We start from the raw sequence: 17470 nt of genomic DNA, 5'->3' as shown, positions 1-17470 counted from the left end.
AACACTGTTTATTCCCCCCACTCATTGTCTTACTTCCCCCGGCCTAAAAAGTTGAAATGATAAGAACACAATGATTTGGGCCCAAACTCGCGTTTATATGTGGAGGTGGAAAAGAGTCATAATCATCAGGAGGGGAAACTGAGGCAGACCACAGGAGGAGAAATCCAGAAGGTCATCGGGCCCAGGACTCTTTCTGGAGGCTCAGAAATACCAGGATTCCAGGAGGTCTCACAGCATAAAAGGGGCCTGACTACATTAGCTGGTAGTAGCCAGGATTGGGGGGGGGGGGGGGGGGGGGGTGATCAGGCAGCTGCTGAGAATGCATTTATATCCTAAGAGTCAGCATCCTTGGGCAGGCCAGGAGTGGGCAGGAGGGCCCCTACATCGTCCCCACGGAGAGAGATCCAAGGGGCTGAGGAAAGAGGAAGAGGGGAGGTCATCAGAAGCTCGGAAATCCTCTGGGCTCCTGACTGCCCCTCCCCCACGTGTGTGTATGTGTCCCTCTGTCTGTCTTCCCCAGCCTCTGTCTTATTCCACAGGTTTCTGTCCCGCTCTGAGTCTCCGTTTCCTCCCTCCAGTCCCCACCTCTCTGAGTCTCTGTTCCTTTCTGTCTACATCTGTTTCCCCCCCCCCCCCCCACCTCCGCCCAGGACTGCGTCACCCTCTCTTCTGGGGTTTCTGTCCCTGTCTCTGAGGCTCTTCCCTCTTTCTGCTCCACACCTGGCAGCCCGTTTCTCATCCTCCTCCATAGCAGAGCTCCGCCTGCAGCCGCCGCCGTGAGCAGTAAGAGGCCAATGACGATTCCAACCACTGGCATCGAGGATTTGGCTGGTGATTCTGCAGCCAGAGAATGGTGTGAGATGCTGAAGGGGCCCTCCAGCCCATCTGCATCAGGCCAGGGGGACTGGGCGGTCTCAGTGCCCCCTCCCCAACCTCAGAGATCCCACCATCAAGTCCTGGGGGAACGGGTGTGGGGTGTGGGCGGAGGGAAAGCCGGCCAGCTGATGTCCTAGGTCTGTGCAGAACGCCCCCAGTGTTGCCTACAAGAACCGGCCGTAGCGAGAGGGGTCTCCGGCACCCTGGCCAAGGGGACCTGTAGCGGCAGGGCGTGTGTCAGAGAGGCAAAACAAGCACAGGGCAGTAGAAGGTCAGGTTCGTAGAGGACTGGCAGTCGCTGAGCCATAAATGGTCAGCCTCAGTGACGACCGGCAGCAGCAGACAGCAAATGACCAGACTAGCAGCAGCAGCAGGAGGGAGGGTGGTTCGGCTTCCGGAGGCCTGTCCGCACTGGTTAATGAGTCCCACCCAGCAGCAGCAGGAGGCCGGAAGGCAGACAGGCTCGGGGAGGGCAAGCGAGAGAGGACAGAAGGCCGCCAGGCTTTGGAGGAACTGGCAGCGGCGGGGCACAAGGCAGTCAGACTCGAGGACGCCGGGCGGCAGCGTGGTGGAAGCCGGTCACCCTCGGGAAGGACCGCTACAGCAGGGGGAGCGGAGGCCACCAGGAGGCGGCAGGCAGCGTCATCGCGCGGCAGGACAGCTCACCCAGCTCCACAGTGAGGGGCTGCGGCAGCCCCGCGTGCTGCACCAGGCAGCGGTAGTGGTGCTCGTCGCCGCTTTTGACTGTCAGCGAAGACCAGGCGTGGAAGGAGCCGTCGCCGTTGGGGCCGAAGTCACCCTCGCCGGAGCCGGCGGCCAGCCCGTTGCGGAGGAACCGCAGTTGGAGCTCCGGGGGGTAGAAGGAGAAGGCGCTGCAGGTGAGCACAGAAAAGCCGGGGCTGCCGGGGCGGGCCTTCAGGCGCATGGAGGGTGGCTCTGCAGACGAACAGGCAGACGGACCTAAGCCTCGAGCCCGGGAGCCCCTAGGGCCAGAGCTGGCGAGGGGCTGGACAGGGACATACCCGGGCCTCCATTCCTTCCAGGACGCCCAGCACGTCCCACCAGGTGCCCTGCCCTGAGCCTGGAGAATATAGTAGTAAAGGTAAAGGGATCTTCCGGGGGGGGGGGGGGGGGGGAACCAAGCTATCCACAGTGAAGGTATCCACCTCTCGTCCATGCCTTCCTACCCTAGACCCGTACACAACAGGACATCAGGCATGTGCCAGACGCTCTTCTAGGCACTGCGGACACAGCAGTGAACGAGATAGACAAAAGCCCTGGTCTTTGCAGAGCTCACGTTCTAAGGAGGGGAGAGAGGCAAATATGTGTGTGCAAATAAACGAACAGGAAATAGGCTGTGAAAGTGTTGTGATGAGCGAAAAGAAGGCAGATCCTAAGGTCATTAAAAGAGAGTGAGAGGGGGGCGCCTGGGTGGCTCAGTTGGTTGAGTGTCGGACTTCCGCTCAGGTCGTGATCTCACGGTTCCTGAGTTTGAGCCCCGCATGGGGCTCTGTGCTGACAGCTTGCAGCCTGGAGCCTGCTTTGGCTTGTGTCTCCCTTTCTCTCTGCCCCTCCCCTGCGTGCTCTCTCTCCAAATAAATAAATAAACTTAAAAAAAATTTGTTTTAAGTTGTTAATAAAATAAATGAACTGGACAAATTCCTAGGAAATACAACCTTCCAAAACTGACACGAGAAGAAATTAAAAAATTAAGTAGTCCTATAATGATTTCACAATTTTAATCCATAATTTAAACTTTTCAACAAATAAATTTCCAGGTCCACATGACATCATTGGTGGATTCTTCAAAACAACCAAGAAGCAGATCTACATCTAATTTTTTTAAGAGTATTTATTTATTTGGAGAGAGAGAGAGCAGGTGTGCAAGCAGGGGAGGGGCAGAGAGAGAGAGAGAGAGAGAGAGAGAGGGAGAATCCTAGGCAGGCTCCATGCTGTCAGGGCAGAGCTGGACATGGGCTCTGTCCCACCAACTGTGAGATCATGACCTGAGCTTAAATCAAGAGCTGGACACTTGACTGACTGAGCCACTCAGACACCCTAGATCCACATCTAATTTAGGAAAAAGGCTCTACTGCAGTTCGGGGGGGGGGGGCGGGGGGACAGGATGGTGGTGGTCTTGCAACAAATTATGCTGGGTCAACTGGAGATCCATGAGGGACAAATGAAACTTGATCCCTTGCCACACACCATTACCTGCAGTCAACTCAAGATGTATCATACAGCTATATATGAAAACTACTTATCAACCAAGCCTCCAGAAGACATAGAATAGAAGAATACCTTCATAACTTTGGGAAAAGAAAGACTTCCTAAAGAGAACACACACAAGAGCTATAGATAAAAGATGGATGAGTTGATCTTCATAAAAATGAAGAAATTCTGTTCATCAAAAGGTTTCATCAAGAGAGTGAAAAGACTGGGGCGCCTGGGTGGCTCAGTTGGTTGAGCGTCTGACTTCGGCTCAGGTCATGATCTCACGGTTCGTGAGTTTGAGCCCCGCGTCGGGCTCTGTGCTGACCGCTCGGAGCCTGGAGCCTGCTTCGGATTCTGTGTCTCCCTCTCTCTCTGCCCCTCCCCCGCTCAGTGCTCTGTCTCTCTCTGTCAAAAATAATAAATAAACATTACAAAAAAAAGAGAGAGAATGAAAAGACAAGCCAGACACCGGAAGACACTCTATTTCCAACAGACCATCTGACAAATCCAAAGGACTCATACCCAGAATATATTAAGAACTCTAATAAGAAAAAAAAAGATAAAAATTCCAACTTAAAAATGGGCAAAACACTCAAACAGCCCCGCCCAAAGAGCAGACACCTGACTGGCCAGTAATGTGCAAAAGTATACTCAACATCACTAGTCACCACCTCATTTATCTGATTTATAGATATTTATCTGATATATAGAGATACAGATATAGATATATATATTTTTAGTACGCTTCATACCCAGTGAGGAGCCCAACACAGGGCTTGAACTCATGACCCTGAGATCAAAAACCTGAGCTGAAATGAAGAGTTGGGACGCTCCACCGGCCAAAGCACCCCAAATCTGATTAATCTGATTTTGCCAAACCATGTGTAAGATTCTCATTTACCCTGAGAAACATGAAAAACACACCACAATAAGATTCTGCCACACACCCGCCAGCATGGTTACAAATGAAGACAGACAATAGCAAATTCTGGCAAGTCTGTGAAGCTCCTGGAATTCTCATACATAGCTGGTGGGATTATAAAATTGGTTCAACCTCCTCGAGAAAGCGTTTAGCACTACCTATTAAGCTAATCCGATGCCTACACTATGATGCAACCATTCCGTGCATGGGTATTCAGTCAAAAGAAATGTTAACTACACATTCGTATCAAAATACATATATAAGAGGGACGCCTGGGGGCGCCTGGGTGGCTCGGTCGGTTAAGCGGCCGATTTCGGCTCAGGTCATGATCTCACGGTCCGTGAGTTCGAGCCCCGCGTCAGGCTCTGTGCTGACCGCTCAGAGCCTGGAGGCTGTTTCAGCTTCTGTGTCTCCCTCTCTCTCTGCCCCTCCCCTGTTCATGCTCTGTCTCTCTGTGTCTCAAAAATAAATAAACATTAAAAAATATATATATATTTAAAATAATTATAATAATAATAATAAAAAAAGAGGGACGCCTGGGTAGTTCAATCGGTTGAGCATCTGACTCTTGATTGTGGCTCAGGTCATGATCCCCGGGTCGTGGCATGGAGCCCAGCGTTGGGCTCCACAGTGAGCGTAGAACCTGCTTGGGATTCTCTCTCTCTCCCTTTGCCCCCCCCCTCTCAAAATAAAGAAAAATCAAAATTAAAAAAAAAATTAAAGGCGCATCTGGGTGGCTCAGTCAGTTAAGCATCTGACTTCAGCTCAGGTCATGATCTTGAGGTTCTTGAGTTCAAGTCCCTCATTGGGCTCCACATTCACAATATGGAGCCTGCTTGGGATGCTCTCTCTCTCCCTCACTCTTGCCCCTCCCCTGCTCACTCTGTCTCTGTCGCTCTCAAAATAAATAAACAAACTTAAAAACATTCAGAAAGACATGCTCATTATAGTTTTATTCCTCAACAGCCCCAAACTGAAAAGAAACCATTCATCGATGAACGGTGGTATGAACCGCACAGTGAAATACTACTCAGCAATAAAAAGCCGTCAGCTACTGACACCCAGCAACAGAGAGGAGTCTCATGACACACACACTTGAGTGAAAAAAGCCAGATGCAAACGAGCACATGCTCACAGTTCAAATCAGTTCAAAATCAGGCAATGCTATGGTGATAAAAACCAGGTCCGTTGTTACCCTTGGGAGGTATGGAATGGGAGAGGACACAAAGAAGTGCTGGGGTGCTTCTGAGGTGCTGGGAATGTTCTAGATCTTGGTTCGCAGGTACATGGGCGTCCATAAAGCTTAATCGAGCCATGTACTTGAGGTACGTAAGCTACACCCCAATAAAAAAGGGAAAAAAAACACTATAGTGAAGTGTTGGACACTATAGTGATTGAACGGACACAACAATGGCATGGGGGGACAGTAATGGGGCTGGTAGGGGGACACACTTTAACCAGGGTGATAGGGCCCTGCTGAAGGAGCTGATGTCCAAAATCAAACCGAAAGCATGAGAAGGGCCCAGTCATGGCAGGATCCCAAGGAGGAGAAGTGCAAGCAGAGGGCACAGCAGGTGCAAAGGGCCTGGGGAGGAAAAGAACCTGACACTTGGAGGAGGGGGAGAGAAGGCCGCCACGGTTGGGTGTTGTGAAATTACAATGGTGGAAAGCAGCCGGACCCAGCTACCTGCAGAGACTGTAGGCCGTGGAGCAGAGGTTGGGTTTTCACGTAAGACGAGAGAAACGCTAATGGACATTTTTAAGCAATGGTGGGCTAGGAGCTCGTTTATGTTTTAAAACATAATGGCTCCGTCAGTTAAGCAACTGACTCTTGATTTCAGCTCAGGTCAAGATCTCACGGTTTGTGAGATCGAGCCCCAAGCTGGGCTCTGCACTGACTGCACAGAGCCTGCCTGGGATTCTCTGTCTCCCTCTCTCTCTGCCCCTCCCCTGCACGTTCTCTTTCTCTCTCTCTCTCTATCAATAAATAAACAAACTTAAAAAAAAAAAAAAAAAAAAAAGACATTCCCCTGACTGCTCAGGAGACGGTGTGCATGGAGGGCCAGGATGGAAGCTGGGATTGCAATATGGGGACACTGACGACAAAAGAGCTTGAATTCCCGCCCTTGAGGATTCCCCAGACATGCGCAGAAGTACAGCTCAGAGTGTGTCTGTGCCCTAATGGGGGTCACACAAGACATCGTTCGAGTCCAAAGGAAGCAAGTGAAAAGGCTCCTGGGCCACAGGAAAATCTCACCGGCTGTGACACCAGAGGGACCCGAAGGGCAATGGCAGAGGTGGACCAGATGGAGAAACGTGAGGCCAAGGAGGACGGAGGAGGCCTGGCCGAAGAGCCTGAGCTGTGGCCAGAGGTCTCTGAGGGCCAGCGGAGCGGGACAGGAGTAGGGAAGGAGTGTGCCATGTAGGGGAGGAGCTGCAGTGGGGCGACTGGAGGCTAGGAGGCCAGGGAAGTGGCTGGGGGAGGAGGGGGAGGCCCGAGGTGAGGGCGTGGGGATGGAGAGCTCCGTGGGGGTCAGAGGCGCCCCCGGAGGGTGCTCACCCTTCCACTCCAGGTTTCCGCGGCCTCTCTCCAGATGCCCCAGCAGCCGCTGGGGGCAGGAGTTGAGCAGGAAGGTCCTCTCCTTGCTGACCGCACCCGCCTCCTGCATCCACCTCTTACTGATGGTCTCAGTCTCAGGCCATTCCCCACTCCAGGTGCCCAGCTTGGGGTCAAAATCCATGAAATCCTCGCCATTCAGAGCAAACTTGGCCACGGGCACCGAGGCATTGTCAGGGCCCAACTCACAGCCCAGCAGGCCCTGCAGGGTGTAGGGACCTGGGGTGCCCAAATACAGGTAAGTAGGACCCAGGAGCAGGGGCCCCAGCTCCTCCTCCCTCAGACCCAGGAGTCTAAGCCACCAGCCCCCTCCTCCCTCAGACCCAGGAGTCCAGGACCCCAGCCCCTCCTCCCTCAGACCCGGGAGTCAAGCCACCAGCCCCCTCCTCCCTCAGACCCGAGTCCAGACCCCCAGCCCCTCCTCCTTCAGACTGGGGAGTCCAGGCCCCCAGCCCCTCCTCCCACAGACTGGGGAGTCCTGGCCCCCAGCCCCTCCTCCCTCAGACCCAGGAGTCCTGGCCCCCAGCCCCTCCTCCCTCAGACTGGGGAGTCCTGGCCCCCAGCGCCCTCCTCTCTCAGACCCGGGAGTCTGGGGCCCCAGCGCCCTCCTCCCACAGACCCAGGAGTCCTGGCTCCGGGCCCCCTCCGCCCGCAGATTCGGGGATCCTGGTCTTACCTCCTTCTCCCAAGGCTTTGAGAGCTTCAAGAAAGAGTTCCTGCTTGTTCCTCAGGTCTGTTGTCTCCTTCTCCCAATACCAGGACACCTGGTTTTCCCAGACCCAAGCCCCACACGGCTCGGCCTGGGCCCGCAGGTTATTGTAGCTCAGGTATTGCTGGGGTCCCAGCCAGCCTGATACCCAGAAGGCAGGAGTCCCGGGGGCAGGAGAGGACACAGCGGTGAGGTGGTACAGGAGGGAGAGATGGCTCTCTGCTGGAGAGAGACAGAGGTGAAGAGAGCGTTGGGGGGGTGGACCTAGACTGGGGGCAGGAGGGATACCCTGAAAGAAAAAAGACTCAACCCCAGAGAGGAGAGACAGACCAGAGAGCGGGGAGACAGAGGCGGGGAGGGCCGGACCCAGAAGAGGGGGGCGGTGGTGAAGACAGATTCAGAGAGAGGGAGACAGACTTGCTGGGGGACAAACTCAGCGTGGAGGACAGATCCAGAACGTGGAGGACAGACAGCCTCAGAAAGAGGAGGATAGACTGGGGGAGGGGGACAGACCGGGGCGGGGAGCAGACCCAGAGGGAGGGCCCCGGCCCCGGCGGGGTGGGGTGGGGGGGGGCACCGTCAGAGCGAAGCGAACAGGTGGTTCTCAAACACAGCGACCGAGGGAGGACGAAAAGTGATACGGTGACAAGTGGCGAGGGAGGTCGTGTCCCGCCCGGGGGAAACCTCAGACTGCTCTTCCTTCGCCCCCTTCCCTCCGACCCGGCAGCCGCGGCCCCTCACCTGCGCGCAGTGTCGGCAGGAGGAAGAGCAGGAACCCGAGCCCCCAGGGCTGAGGCCGGGGGACCCCCATCCTGAGCGGGAGACCTGGGGCGGGAGGGGGCGCGTGACTGCTCCGGACCCCCGCCCCGCCCCTTCCTCCCCCAGCTCCCGAGGGGCTCGGCCACCACGCGCGCCCGCGCCTGTGGGCCCCGGGGCTCCGCGACCGAGCCTGGCCACCGCGCCCTCCTCCTCGGTGAACTTTCACCCCTTAATTTGATCCGTTTGGGTTAATTAATTACAGAGCCTGGATAGGCTGAGAGTCCTGTCTCAGAGCTCGGCCCGCCTCTTCCTCCTCCCCCAGAGCCTGGAGTCCAAACCCCAGCCCCTCCTCCCTCAGACTCGGGAATCCCGGCCCCCAGCCCCTCCTCCCTCAGACCCGAGAGGCCGGGCCCCCAGCCCCTCCTCCCTCAGACCCGAGAGGCCGGGCCCCCAGCCCCTCCTCCCTCAGACCCGAGAGTCCGGGCCCCCAGCCCCTCCTCCCTCAGACCCGAGAGTCCGGGCCCCCAGCCCCTCCTCCCTCAGACCCGAGAGTCCGGGCCCCCAGCCCCTCCTCTCTCAGACCCGAGAGTCCGGGCCCCCAGTCCCTCTTCTCTCAGACTCGGGAATCCCGGCCCCCACCCCCTCCTCCCTCAGACCCGGGAGTCCAGGCCACCAGCCCCCTCCTCCCTCAGACCCGGGAGTCCAAGCCCAGCCCCTCCTCCTCAGACCCGGGCGTCCTTACCCCCAGCCCCTTCCTTTCTGAGACCCAGGGGTCCGCGTCCCAGCCCTTCCTTCCCCAGAACCAGGAGTCCCGGCCCCCAGTCCTTCCTCCCTCGGACCCGGGAGTCCAGGGTCCCCAGCCCCTCCTCCCTCAGACCCGGGAGTCCTCACCCCCAGCCCCCTCCTGAGACCCAGGGGTCCCAGCCCTTCCTTCCCCAGAACCAGGAGTCCCGGCCCCCCAGCCCTTCCTCCCTCGGACCCGGGAGTCCAGGGCCCCGACCCCTCCTCCCTCAGACCCGGGAGCCCCTGCCCTAAGGCCCCCTCCTCCCTCAGACTTAGGAATCCCAGCTCCAGCCCCTCCTCTCTCGGACCCGGGAGTCCAGGGCCCCAGACCGCTCCGCCCTCAGACCCGGCAGTCCCGACCCCCGCCGGTCCTCCCCTGGGCCTGGGCCCCAGCCCTGCTCACGGCAACGAAGTTCCCTTCCCGCCTGCAGCCTCAGCTGGCTCCCGTGACTGGAGACCCCAGTTCCTCTCTCACATCCTGTCCGGAGACTGCTCCCTGACTTCAGGAATATCCAACCCCGCCCCTCAGCTGCCGGGCACACCCCAGGCCCTGGGCCCAGCCTCTGAGTATTTCTGTCTGCCTCTCTCTTGAAACTTTTTTGTTGTTGCCCCCACCCCCCCCCCGCCCCTCTGGGGTCCCTTTCTCTGTCTCTCCCTGTCTTCTTATTTTGAGGTGTCAGCCACCCAGCAAATTCATGACAAAGTTGACGAGCAACACTGTCAGAGTCCAAACTCTGGAGGTTTCAGTGGGTCCCCTTCTTCCCCTTCTTACCTCCTTGTACAACAACGCCGCTCCCCCCCCCCCCCCCCACCTGACTAGCTCTTGCTACAGTGAAAGTTCTCTAAACACTTCTATATTTCCTCCTTGGAACCCGTCCCCGATGTGTCCCCTTAAAGTGGCCCTCCACTTCTTCAGTATCTTCTGATGGGGCCTCGATAACACAGTCCCCATATACATCGCTGTGGTGCTGAGAGGCCCCCTCCAGTCCCCTACCCCAGCCCACACTGCCGCTACAATTATACTGGAATGTCCTCCACTGTACTGGAATGTTGTGCACCCTCGGTATGTGCATATGCATACATAGAGAGAGGCTTATTTTAAGGAATTGGCTCATGTGATTGTGCTGGCTTAGCAAGTCTAAAATTTGAGAGGGGTGGCTGGCAGGCTGGGGACTCTGGAAAGAGCCGCAGTTCAAGTCCCAAAGCAGCAGGCTGGAGAGCCGATCTTGCAGACGGAATCCAAAGACAGTCAGCTGGCAGAGGTCCCTCTCGCCTGCGAGGGGCGGGGGTCAGTTTTCTGGCTGATTGGACGTAACCCACCCACATTCTGGAGGCAAGTCCGCCGTACTCAAAGTCCACTGATTTCAGTGTAAATGTCACCCCGAAACACCCTCACGGAAACATCCAGAGTAATGTCTGACCCAACATCTGGGGCCTGGGGCCCAGCCAAGTGGACACACGAAATTAACCCGTACCCATGGTACATCTGTGTTCAACTTCTCGAGGAAACCATGTCCGTTTTCCTTCCTCTCCCTGGTCCTGCTAGAAAATCCACGAAAATCCACCCCGAGGGGCTTCCTATGACGCTACCGAAGGATCCTGGTTGCAGGTCCCACGAGAATGGTTCTTTCCTAAAATACCCTGAGAAACCCGCCATGCCCAGCTAGCCCCTCTGTGTCCCTAGGGACCTGGCTATACATCCAGGGGAACATTCCAGCAGTTCCCAGGGCTCTCGTTTTAAAGGCCTTGGGACCATGGGGCACCAGGATGGCTCAGTCTGTTCAGTGTCCGACTCTTGACTTCGGCTCAGGTCATGATCTCACGGTTGGTGAGTTTGAGCCCCATGACGGGCTCTGTGCTGACAGCGCGGGGCCTGCTTGGGATTCTCTCTCTCCCTCTCTCTTTCTCTGCCCCCCCACCCCCCTGCGTGCTCTCACTTGCTCTCTCTCAAGCTTACACACACACACACACACACACATACAGAATAAAGGCCTTGGGACCAAAAATAAGCAAATTAAATAATAAAATAAAGGCCTCAGGACCATCATGTGATGTTCCTTGGACCCTGATATAAAATGGCCAATGTCTTGGGACAGTGCCCCCCAGGACCTGCTTTACTTTTCCTTGGGGCTTGAAAACCTTCGGCCTGGGGTCCTGCTGGTGCCCTACTTTAACACACGCTGGAACTCATGTAAAGGCTCCCTGAGCCCTAACATGATGTCCCTGTAGTCTTACTCTGAGGCCTACTGGACCATTAAGATGGTCTCGAGGTCCCATGGCTGTGCCCAGCACCCTGCCACACCGCCACTGGAACCACACAGCCCTGCTGCAATAACTCGCTTTAATGCCGTGTCCCTGGCGTCCTGCCGGACCATTGCCAGAGGCCCCTACTTTGCCCCGGGGTTTCTGATATCTCAGCTCCCCACCCCCATGCTCCCTGGGTCCCCTGATAAAATCCTGAGGCCCAGCAACAACGTCTTCAACAGCCTCTGGCTAATCTCTCTCAGAGTCGGCCACCACCACCCCACCCCCCACCCCAGGGATCCAGCTAAACCAGTCCTGAGCCCTCACCTTGCTGTGATCCACTCCATGATCGACACAAAGTGCTGTCCGCCCCAGGCCCCTTCTCTCTGCTGACGAGCCTGTTCTAAGTCCTTCCGTTTCTGTTGTAAGGCTGAGCAGGTCTCCCCACATCCACTCCTGGATTCTCTCTGTTATTGTCTCTCACCAGGCCATGTCCTATCCAGAACCTCCCCAGAAAGACTGAGAGATACAGAAATATAGAAAGATGATAGATAGACAGACCCACCAGCAAGAAACGTCCCGCGTTTCCCAGGGACTTCTGTCAAGTCCTTCCCCCACCCCTCCCCCACCCCAAGTAGGTGGCGACTCCCCAACCTGGGGAGGGAACCGCCCTCGAGGGACCCGAGATGCCACTCAGAAGGGGCCCTGGGGTCCTGTTACATGGCTGTGTGTCTCCCTTTTAAGTCCCTGGGTCTTACTTTAATGGTTAAAACATCCCTCTAGAGGGGAGCCTGGGGGCTCGGTCAGTTGAGCGTCCGACTTCGGCCCAGGTCATGATCTCGCGGTCCAGTGAGTTCGAGCCCCGCGTCGGGCTCTGTGCTGACGGCTCAGAGCCCGGAGCCTGCTTCAGATTCTGTGTCTCCCTCTGTCTCTGACCCTCCCCCGTTCATGCTCTGTCTCTCTCTGTCTCAAAAATAAACATTAAAAAAAAATAATAAAATAAAATAAATAAATAAATTAATTAATTAATTAATTAAAACATCCCTCTAGAGGGGCTCCTGGGTGACTCAGTCCGTGGAGGAGTGGACTTTGGTTCAGGTCATGATCTCGTGGCTCGTGAGTTTGAGCCCCGCATGGGGCTTCCTGGTGTCAGTGCAAAACCCGCTCCAGATCCAATGTCCCCCATCTCTGTCTCTGCCCCTCCCCCTCTCACTCTCTCTCAAAAATAAATATTAAAAAATTTAAAAAAAAATCCCCCTAGAATTCTCTATTGTTTAGGACCCTAAATAATGCCATGAGAGCCCTGGTGACAAGCCCTTGGGCTCCCGCCCGCCATGCTCCTGGGGCTCTCCTGCACTGTCCCTGGGGACTTCCACAATGCCCACACCTTGCTCATCTGCCCTTTAGCTCCTGCTAAATGTCCTATTGATTGTCCCCGTGACACCTCCCAGGGCCCTACTCTAATATTCACTGGGTCCTGTCACAAAAAAGCCTTGGTTCCTGTTCAAATGTCCCTGTGTCCTGCATACTCTCCCCCTGAGCACTCAAAAGGTCCCCTGTGAGTCTTCCCTCATAGGACCATGAGGGTCACCAAAATGGCCTCAAGGTGTCCCCTCTACTCAGGGTCCTTCCAGGACTCTATTAGAATGCCTCATGGGGTGCCCAGGTGGCTCCGTCGCTTGAGCGTCCAACTTCAGCTCAGGTCATGATCTTGTGGTTCATGAGTTCGAGCCCCGCCTCGGGCTCTGCGCTGACAACTCGGAGCCTGGAGCCTGCTTCGGATTCTGGGTCTCCCTCCCTCTCTGTCCCTCCCCTACTCACGCTCTGTCTCTCTCTCTCAAAAATAAATAAACATTTAAAAAAACTTTTTTAATAAACATTTAAAAAAGGAAGACTCCTTCCATCAAGAGGAAGAAAGAAAGAAAGAAAGAAAGAAAGAAAGAAAGAAAGAAAGAAAGAAAGAAAGGACAAAGAGTGCCTCATACCTCTACCATTAAGTCTTTAGAGTCCTGCTAAACCATTCCAAGGGCCTGCTAGTCTGTGTCCCCCAGAACCATCAAAGTGCCCTTTGGGCTCTGAGAAAATCCCTGCAGTCTTTCCCCCATGTGTCCCAGCATCCTGCTTCCGTCACCATCCTCAATGGCCCTAATTCATTGCATTTATTTCAAGCTGCCGCTGTAATTAATAACTGCAAACTCGGTGGCTTAAAACGATACAAAATTTTGGGGGCGCCTGGGTGGCTCAGTCGGTTAAGCGTCCGACTTCAGCTCAGGTCACGATCTCGCAGTCCGTGAGTTCGGGCCCCGCGTCGGGCTCTGGGCTGATGGCTCAGAGCCTGGAGCCTGTTTCCGATTCTGTGTCTCCCTCTCTCTCTGCCCCTGCCCCGTTCATGCTCTGTCTCTCTCTGTCTCAAAAATAAATAAAACGTTAAAAAAAAAATTAAAAAAAAAAAAAAAAGACACAAAATTTTGATCTTATACTTCTGGAGGTCAGACGTCTAAAATGGTCCACGGGACTGGTTCTTTGTTGAGGCTCTGGGAGGGAGAATCCGTTTTCGGGCCTTTTCCGGCTTCTACAAGCTGCCAGCCTTCCCCAGCTCATGGTCCCTTCCTCCAGTTTCAAAGCCAACAACACAGCCATCTTCTCTCCTTTCTGTTACTCTGTGCCTGTCCGTCCATCCACACATCTCTCTGACTCTGATCTCCCCCCTCCCTCTTTTCAACATTTATTTATTTTTGGGACAGAGAGAGACAGAGCATGAACGGGGGAGGCGCAGAGAGAGAGGGAGACACAGAATCGGAAACAGGCTCCAGGCTCCGAGCCATCAGCCCAGAGTCTGACGCGGGGCTCGAACTCACGGACCGCGAGATCGTGACCTGGCTGAAGTCGGACGCTCAACCGACTGCGCCACCCAGGCGCCCCACCCCCCTCCCTCTTTTAACAAACTTTTTTATGAATTATTCTTAAGTTTTTTTTTTAAGTTTATTTATTTATTTTGAGAGACAGAAAGAGTGTGTGCGAGTAGGGGAGGAGCAGAGAGAGAGGGAGAGAGAGAGAATCCCCAACAGGCTCCACACTGTCAGCGCAGAGCCTGACTCAGGGCTCGAACCCATGAACTGTGAGATCATGACATGAGCTGAAACCAAGAGTTGGATGCTTAACTGACTGAGCCACCCAGGTGCCCCACGCTTTTTTGTTTTTGTTTGTTTGTTTTTCTTTTTTTAAAAAGTAATCTCTACACCCAACATGGGGCTTGAACTCATGACCTGGAGAGCAAGAGTCACATGCTGTTCCGACTTGAGCTAGCCAAACACCCCCTCCTTTTTCTTAGAAAATTAATTGTTATTAAACATGAGAACTAATGCTTTTCTCTGCCTGTTTGAGAAACAAACCCGTGACGTTGATGTTATTAGTTTCCCATTCTACCCAACTGAACTAACCAGCCCCCCAGCCCCCACCAGACCCTTCTTATAAGTAGTCTCTTGATTACATTGGTCCCCCTGGATAATCCCAGGTCATTTCCTCATCTCAAAATCCCAAATTTAGGGGCGCCTGGGTGGCTCATTTGGTTAAGTGGCCAACTTCAGCTCAGGTCATGATCTCATGGTTCGTGTGTTCGAGCCCCGCATCGGGCTCTGTGCTGACAGCTCAGAGCCTGGAGCCTGCTTCGGATTCTGTGTCTCGCTCTCTCTCTGCCCCTCCCCTGCTCACGCTCTGTCTCTCTCTCAAAAATAAATAAAACATTAAAAATTTTTTTTTAAAAATCCCAAATGTAATCATTTCTGCAAAGTCCCATTTATCCTACTGAGGTAACATAATCACAGGTTCTGTGGGATTAGGGCGTAGACACCTTTGGGGGACCACTGTCCAGCCTAGCACAGTCGCGAGGGATGCCCTTCCTTGCCCCTGCTAAAATATCATTCTGAGCTCCTCCTCCCAGGTTTGGCAGTGAGGTCTCTCAGTTGGCCAGAACATTCCCCGTAATGTCCCTGTTTCCTGTTACAACAAAGTCCTCAAGGTCACTTGGTACCCACTGGGAGTCACTTCTAGGTGTCCCGGGGTCTTGCTGTGTCTTCAGGGGCCATTTACAGCACCTGCTGGCTGTCCCTTCTCATAGTCCCAGGTTCTTGCTCTAATGATCCTGCCTCTATGCCCTCTAGAACCCCTGGGGCCCACTATAAAGAATAGAAATATATTCTTTCTATAAAGAATAGTGTCCCCAGGGGCCCACTATAAAGAATAGAAAGTCCAAGGCAGGACCAGTTACTTAATTTGCGGGGCCCGGGGCAAATGAAAATGAGGGGCCCCTTGTTCCAAATTCAAAGACAGCTCAAGCAGAGCATTGAACCCAGTGTGGGTCCCTTCTGAACGATTGCTTCAATCGCGTGGGGAGCTCATCCAGGAGACCTCCTTGGCCCTGGGGCCTGTGTCTGCCCCTGCACCGTGGTGCCCCCTACTGACCCCAAGGGACAATCACACATGAGTTCAAAACCAAATGCTGCCTGTTCCAGGTTGGCCTCTCTGAGCCTCCGTTTCTTTATAAAATGGGAACAATTGTGCCAGCCTCAGAGAGGCTTCAGCGAATCAAGAGTTTGGCATGGGGCACATGGTAGGGCATATGTTCCTAACACTTGTTCCCCCTTTTTTGTTTAAAAAAATTTTTTTTATTTATTGAGAGAGAGAGAGAGAGCGGGGGGGGGGGGGGGGCGGGTAGAGAGAGGGAGAGAGAGAATCCCAGGCAGGCTCTGGGCTGTCAGCGTAGAGCCCAATGGGGGGCTCTAGCTCACGAACTGTGATATCATGACCTGAGCTGAAACCAAGAGTCAGACGCTTAACTGAGCCACCCAGGTGCCCCACTTGTTCCCCTTAATGTACCCCGCCACCCCACTCCCAGTTGCTCTTAAGGTCCCAGGGATCTCAGACACCAGGCTCAGGATTTGTCTTGGTCACTCTTGCATTCCCAGGGGGCCAGCACCGTAAATCTATGTAGAATGAATGGTGGCAATAACGAATGACCCGGGGTTGATTTGGTCCCTAAGACATCTGGAATGGCTTTGGTGTCCTGTTAGAATGTTCTAGCAGAAGCTATGCTGTAGGCCCGTTATAATATATCATAGAGCTGGGACCTACCCGTATGTTAGATCCCAGGATTTTCCCATGATGGGCTCGGGGCTGTGCTGAAATACGGCAGCGGTGACTGCTCAAACACACCGGGGAGCCACTACAATTCGGTTTCCCTGGACTCCACGCACAGACCTCCGGACCAGTTAAACGAATTCACAAATAACTACCGCTACACAAGGAACGCTCACGGGCTGGCTAGGATCTATCCCAGGTGTACTGCGACCATTAACAGGGTCTGCTACAGGACCCCTGAGGTCCTGCTGTTATAGAATACAAGGGGCTGCAACAGAGTAGCTACCATAGAATATTACAGTGGCCTGCTGCGAGAGTTGCATGGCTATGATACATTGTGATACCGCCAAAAGGTGCCCTGTTTTCCTGTAACAGGCCTGACGCCTGCTGTCATCATAAGCCTAGTACCCTGCTATGAAACTGTGCCTGCAGCTAATTTCTCTGAGAAATGGCTATGCCATGGGGACCTCCTGCTAAATGCATGCAACAGAATATTCTAGAAGCATGCTAAAATAGATTCAGGGTCCCATGCCAGCCCACCTGGGCTTGCTATCATGGATGCAGGTTGCACAACCATATACTTGATACCTCTGGGGCCCCCTGTCAAAGACTCTTGTCCTTGGACCTTCCCGGAGGGACACAGGGCCTGCCACCCTAAGATAGCCTGGGGGCCCCTCTCGAATAGGCTCAGGGCTCTGGAATAATTACTTCCGTCACAAGTATGACTTATTAGAATTACTTCTACTCCATTAACACATGTGAGCATGTTTCTTCCTCCAAAAGGCGAGAGAGGCAAGAACCCATTTTACAGATTAGCAAGCTGAGGCTCTGTGGTTGCCGGGAGGGGCGAGGTGGATCACCTGCTAACGCATGGCAGGGCAAGAAATCAGAACAGAGCCTGCAGTCATAATGCTGCCGCTTGGAGGCATGTGCTCATGGTCACTTCTTCCGGGTACTCCAGCCCTTGTGACCTTTGAGATTTAAATCCTATGGGATTTAAATCCTTGCGGGATTTAACTTTAATTCAGTTACTCAACTAGACGTGAATGGAGCGCTTACAGCCTGTCCAGGCGCCGGGGATGCGGAGATCCTTGCCCTCAAGAGTTCACATTCCAGCGGCTACTAGGTAAACAAACATGCAATATCGCACGGGATTTGTACAATAAACATACAAATATACAAGAAATGGGCTTTATCGGTCTCTGTAGGA

General features: G+C 54.2%; 1 protein-coding gene across 3 annotated transcripts; it reads right to left on the bottom strand.

Annotated features, from left to right (window-relative positions):
• Positions 1-74: 74 nt before the first annotated feature.
• Positions 75-9411, bottom strand: FCGRT (Fc gamma receptor and transporter). 3 transcript variants are annotated; one of them, XM_086690418.1, is made up of 7 exons: positions 9284-9411; positions 8080-8163; positions 7306-7560; positions 6573-6848; positions 1543-1812; positions 721-837; positions 75-412 (listed from the first exon to the last, which is right to left on the bottom strand). In XM_086690418.1, the coding sequence occupies exons 2-7, from the start codon at positions 8147-8149 to the stop codon at positions 333-335; spliced, it is 1068 nt and encodes a 355-aa protein (XP_086546544.1). In that variant the 5' UTR covers positions 8150-8163; positions 9284-9411; the 3' UTR covers positions 75-332. The 3 variants fall into 3 exon arrangements, with proteins under 3 accessions (XP_086546544.1, XP_086546545.1, XP_086546546.1); XM_086690419.1 differs by having other exon boundaries at positions 7306-7557; XM_086690420.1 differs by lacking the exon at positions 9284-9411 and having other exon boundaries at positions 7306-7557.
• Positions 9412-17470: the final 8059 nt, after the last annotated feature.

The sequence above is a fragment of the Puma concolor genome, chromosome E2 (assembly GCF_028749965.1).
Source record: "Puma concolor isolate L17-30 chromosome E2, mPumCon1.1.hap2, whole genome shotgun sequence".
In the NCBI taxonomy this organism is placed as follows: domain Eukaryota; kingdom Metazoa; phylum Chordata; class Mammalia; order Carnivora; family Felidae; genus Puma; species Puma concolor.
This window is presented reverse-complemented; position numbering and strand designations above follow the sequence as displayed.